Genomic DNA, 4,319 nt, shown 5'->3' with positions numbered 1-4,319 from the left:
TCGAAGCTCCGGGGTGGGCAAGTGCGGGGACCCCCCCTGTCTGCCTAGCCCCTGCCTCGGAGGGGCCCCATGCCAGGCCCTGGAGGCAGGCAGGTTCCACTGTCAGTGCCCACCTGGCCGCTTTGGTAAGGGCAAGACGGGGCTGGGTGCTGGGGGTCTGTGTGTCTGTGGGCAGGGCTCAGGTCTCCTGGAACCCATCCTGCCTCCATCCAGGCCCAACCTGTGCCGACGAGAAGGACCCTTGTCAGCCGAACCCCTGCCATGGAGCAGCCCCCTGCCGCGTGCTGCCCCAGGGAGAGGCCAAGTGCGAGTGCCCCCATGGCCGGGAGGGCAGCCTCTGCCAGACAGGTGGGGGCAGCGGTGCTCAGGGTGGGGAGGGTGGGAGGTGAGGGGGCTCCAGGAATCAAAAGCCTAGAACCCTGTGTGACCCTCTCCTGTCCTCACAGTCTCAGAGCCGGAGGACAACCAGCCATTCCTGGCTGATTTCAGCAGCTTCTCCTACCTGGAACTGAAAGGCCTGCACACCTTTGAGCGGGACCTGGGGTCAGTGGGCAGACGGGTGGAAGAGGGGAAGCACCCCCCAGCCCCCATCCAGCTGTGAAGTGAGGGGCATCAGGTCACCCGCCTGCCCTCCCGTGGCCCCAGGGAGAAGATGGCGCTGGAGGTGGTGTTCCTGGCTCGGAGCCCCAGCGGCCTGCTCCTCTATAATGGACAGAAGACAGATGGCAAGGGCGACTTTGTGTCCCTGGCGCTGCACAATGGCCTCCTGGAGTTCCGCTACGATCTGGGCAAGGGGGCAGCGGTCATCAGGTGGGCGGGGGCGCTGCAGGGGGCTGGACTGGGCCCCACGCTCTCTGTTCCTGGGGCCCCTGGCGGGTAGACCGTCAGAGCCCACCGTCTGTTCACGACATCTGTTTTTCTCCAGGAGCAAGGAGCCGGTGGCCCTGGGTGCCTGGACCAGGGTCTCCCTGGAGCGAAATGGACGCAAAGGAGCCATGCGGGTTGGCGATGGGCCTCGCGTGCTGGGGGAGTCCCCGGTGAGTCAGTGTCTCCTGGGCCACCCCCCTGCTCCCCGCCTCCCTCCTCCTCCTGGGAGGCGTGCAGCCCCCGCCCCACGGCTGGCGCTCACTGGACTGTTTTTTCTCCCCTCTGTCCTGGGCCTCTGTGTTTCCTCTCTGCTCCCACTGCTCTCTGGCCCTTGCTCTGCAACCCCCACCCCGCTCGCTCTTCGGATGTCAGAAATCCCGCAAGGTACCGTCTCTTCTCATCCTGCTCATCCATCTTCTGCCGCCTCCGCCCCTAGAGTAGCTCCTTCCCCACTAAGCCCCCACATCGCAGCCACATCTGTGTGATTAACTGCCTCCACCAAGCTGGAGGGTGCGGGGTGGGTCACCACAGGCGGGCGGGCCCTGGTCTGGGGCTCGCATCGTGTTCCTGCTGGTGGGTAGGCTTCACTGCCCCTTACCCTGCACCTCCCCACAGGTGCCACACACCGTTCTCAACCTAAAGGAGCCGCTCTTTGTTGGGGGGGCCCCTGACTTCAGCAAGCTGGCCCGAGCAGCTGCTGTGTCCTCTGGCTTTGATGGAGCCATCCAGCTGGTATGTACGGCAGGGGTGGGGCCCCGGGAAGCCCAGGGTCGGAGGGGGGCGGGCGGCAGCGAAGCCCTGGTACAGTCTCAAGGAAGGGCCCATCCCAGAGGGGGCCTCTGTCCTCTGGGCCGGAGGACACAGGCAGGACAGAAGCTGTCATGCCCCACCTCCCAGGTCTCCCTGAATGGCCGCCAACTGCTGACCCGTGAGAACGTGGTCCGGGCCGTGGACGTCTCGTCCTTTGCAGACCACCCTTGTACCCAGGCTGAGGGTCAGCCTTGCCTCCATGGGGCTTCCTGTCTCCCCCGCGAGGCCTCCTATGAGTGCCTGTGTCCTGCAGGCTTCTCAGGGCTGCACTGTGAGAAGGGTGAGTGCTGCCCACGTGAGCTAAGGCTGGACATGGGAGGGAGCCTGCCAGAGGCTGCGCTCACCTCACTGTCTCTCAGGCTTGATTGAGAAGTCAGCTGGGGACCTGGATGCACTGGCCTTTGATGGACGGACCTACATCGAGTACCTCAACGCTGTGACCGAGAGGTAGTATGTCTCCTGGAGCCGGGCACCCCTCAACCCTCCGTCCCATCTGCCCAGTTGCACCAGACCATATGCGTGACACTCCACACCTGCCCCTACTCTGAGCCCACCTCTGCCCCTCTTCCACCCTCCTTCCTTCTCACTGTCTCTGTCTCTTTGTTTCCAAGCGAACTGACCAATGAGATCCCAGCGTAAGTAGCCACACCTCCACTCTCACCAGTAGTCCATTTCCTGGTCCTCTGCTCCTCTCCCTCCCGGCAGCACATCCCAAGGGCGAGGGTAGAACTTCCATCCCCAGTGGAGGAGGATGGGGGTTTGTGGGGTGCTGCATGGGGCTCAGTTTCCTAGCTTGGAAGTAGAGAATCACCCTTTCCGAGATGTGTGTTGGATGCCAGTCTACCCCTCCACCCCTGCAGCCAGGCCCCTCACCACAGGGCACCAGCACGGTGTGCAAGCATGTGCACACCCACATCTGTGTGCACACAATGCAAGTGTGTTACAGTGCGCATGTGAGTCCACGCGCCCCCATGTGTGCACACACGCATGTGTGTGGGGGCCCAGCCAGGGCCCTCGGTCACTATTCCATGCCCTCGTGTCGGAGCTCTTCCTCTGCACCTGGCCTGGGCCATGCGCACCAGCTCTGTGTCTGCCCACGTGTGTGCACGTGTGTCACTGCCAGGCCTCGGGTGGGTGGGACCAATGTTTCTCCACGGATGTTTGCTCCACCGCCTTCCATTGGTGAAGAGGGGTGTGGGGAGGGCTGCTGCTGGGTCCTGCCCCACCCTGCGCTATAGCCTGTCTGCCCCCCTGCTCACCTGCCTCCCTCTCTTCCTGCTTCTAAGCCCTGAAACTCTGGATTCCGGGGCCCGTCCCAGGTGAGCAGTGGCCCCTGGCCCCTGCTGTCTGCCCACTGCCTTCCCATCTCTCTGAGCATCTCTGTCGATCTCTCCCTCTGTCTGTCCACCTCACTCCTCTGATCGCTGACCTGGCCCCACCATCTGTCTCTCATCTCACTGGCCGTGTCCACCACCTGCCCACCGAGCTGCTCTGGTGGCATCACTGCCCTTATGGCCTCTGGAGTCATCCCCCTCACCTTCCTCCCTCCCCTGCCCCATCCCCACCACCCTCCCGGAGGTCCTGACCAGCTCTCTGCCCACTAGTGAGAAGGCACTCCAGAGCAACCACTTTGAGCTGAGCCTGCGCACTGAGGCCACACAGGGGCTGGTGCTGTGGAGTGGCAAGGCCACGGAGCGGGCTGACTACATCGCACTGGCCATCGTGGACGGGCGCCTGCAACTGGCTTATGACCTGGGCTCCCAGCCCGTGGTGTTGCGCTCCACCGTACCAGTGAATACCAACCGCTGGTTGCGGGTCAGGGCACACAGGTCAGCAGGGAGCCCGGGGCCACCAAGAATAGCAGCGGGTGGTGTCTGGACTTGCCCGGCCAGGGCATGCCTGGCCACTCGTGGCCAGGGTAGGAGTTTGGTGTGTGTGTCAGGGGGAGATCTCGTGGTAGGGCTGGTGGTGGCCCGACCTGAGGTCACTGCCAATGAGGAGGGAGGGAAAAGAGGGTACAGGAGAAGCACCGATGGCCAAGAAACCCCTGATTTGAAAGGGGAGTCCCTGCTCTGCCCAGATGCTGGTCTGAGTCTGGCTGCCCCTCCAGCAACACTTTTCTCACAGGAGGTCCCCTCCGTCCTTGGCTACTAGGTGCTCTCCTGGGTTGGTGCCGTTCCATCCTGGCCCCCAGGGTGACACTGGGTGACAGTCCCCAGGGTGTGGTGCTGGGACGAAAGGGATGGGGGTCAGGATCTGGAGCCCTGACGGCCTCCCTCCACCCATGCCCCAGGAAACAGAGGGAAGGTTCCCTTCAGGTGGGCAACGAGGCCCCTGTGACTGGCTCCTCCCCACTGGGTGCCACGCAGCTGGACACAGATGGAGCCCTGTGGCTGGGTGAGTGATTTTGGGGGAGGCCAGGGAAGGGGCAGGCAAGGGTCTCTGAGGTTCTACCTCAGAGATAGAGGTAGATAGGTTCTACCCCCTGGGGCTGGCAGTTAAGAGGGGCACTGTATCAGCCCCATCCAGGACAGTGGGTGGGCTGGCTGGGCTGGGGTTGGGGTGGGGTCCTCCCCTCCTGTCTCAGCCCCTGCTGTAGCCAGGAGAGGGTGGGGCCAGGAGGCTGGGGCACACCTGCTGGG

General features: G+C 63.8%; 1 protein-coding gene across 1 annotated transcript in view; it reads left to right on the top strand.

Annotated features, from left to right (window-relative positions):
• AGRN (agrin) overlaps positions 1 to 4,319 on the top strand; it is a 42,441-nt gene that overhangs the window by 37,337 nt on the left and 785 nt on the right. The window contains exons 27-37 of the mRNA XM_010850236.1: positions 7 to 125; positions 214 to 348; positions 447 to 543; positions 646 to 810; positions 926 to 1,037; positions 1,240 to 1,251; positions 1,483 to 1,599; positions 1,765 to 1,957; positions 2,037 to 2,124; positions 3,282 to 3,506; positions 3,971 to 4,074. Coding sequence (XP_010848538.1) covers positions 7 to 125; positions 214 to 348; positions 447 to 543; positions 646 to 810; positions 926 to 1,037; positions 1,240 to 1,251; positions 1,483 to 1,599; positions 1,765 to 1,957; positions 2,037 to 2,124; positions 3,282 to 3,506; positions 3,971 to 4,074 — 1,367 coding nt within the window. The remainder of the gene's footprint in view (positions 1 to 6; positions 126 to 213; positions 349 to 446; positions 544 to 645; positions 811 to 925; positions 1,038 to 1,239; positions 1,252 to 1,482; positions 1,600 to 1,764; positions 1,958 to 2,036; positions 2,125 to 3,281; positions 3,507 to 3,970; positions 4,075 to 4,319) is intronic.

This window comes from Bison bison, unplaced genomic scaffold (genome assembly GCF_000754665.1).
Source record: "Bison bison bison isolate TAMUID 2011002044 unplaced genomic scaffold, Bison_UMD1.0 scf7180017864289, whole genome shotgun sequence".
In the NCBI taxonomy this organism is placed as follows: domain Eukaryota; kingdom Metazoa; phylum Chordata; class Mammalia; order Artiodactyla; family Bovidae; genus Bison; species Bison bison.
Note: the sequence above shows the minus strand (reverse complement) of the source record. Positions and strands in the feature narration are given on the sequence as shown.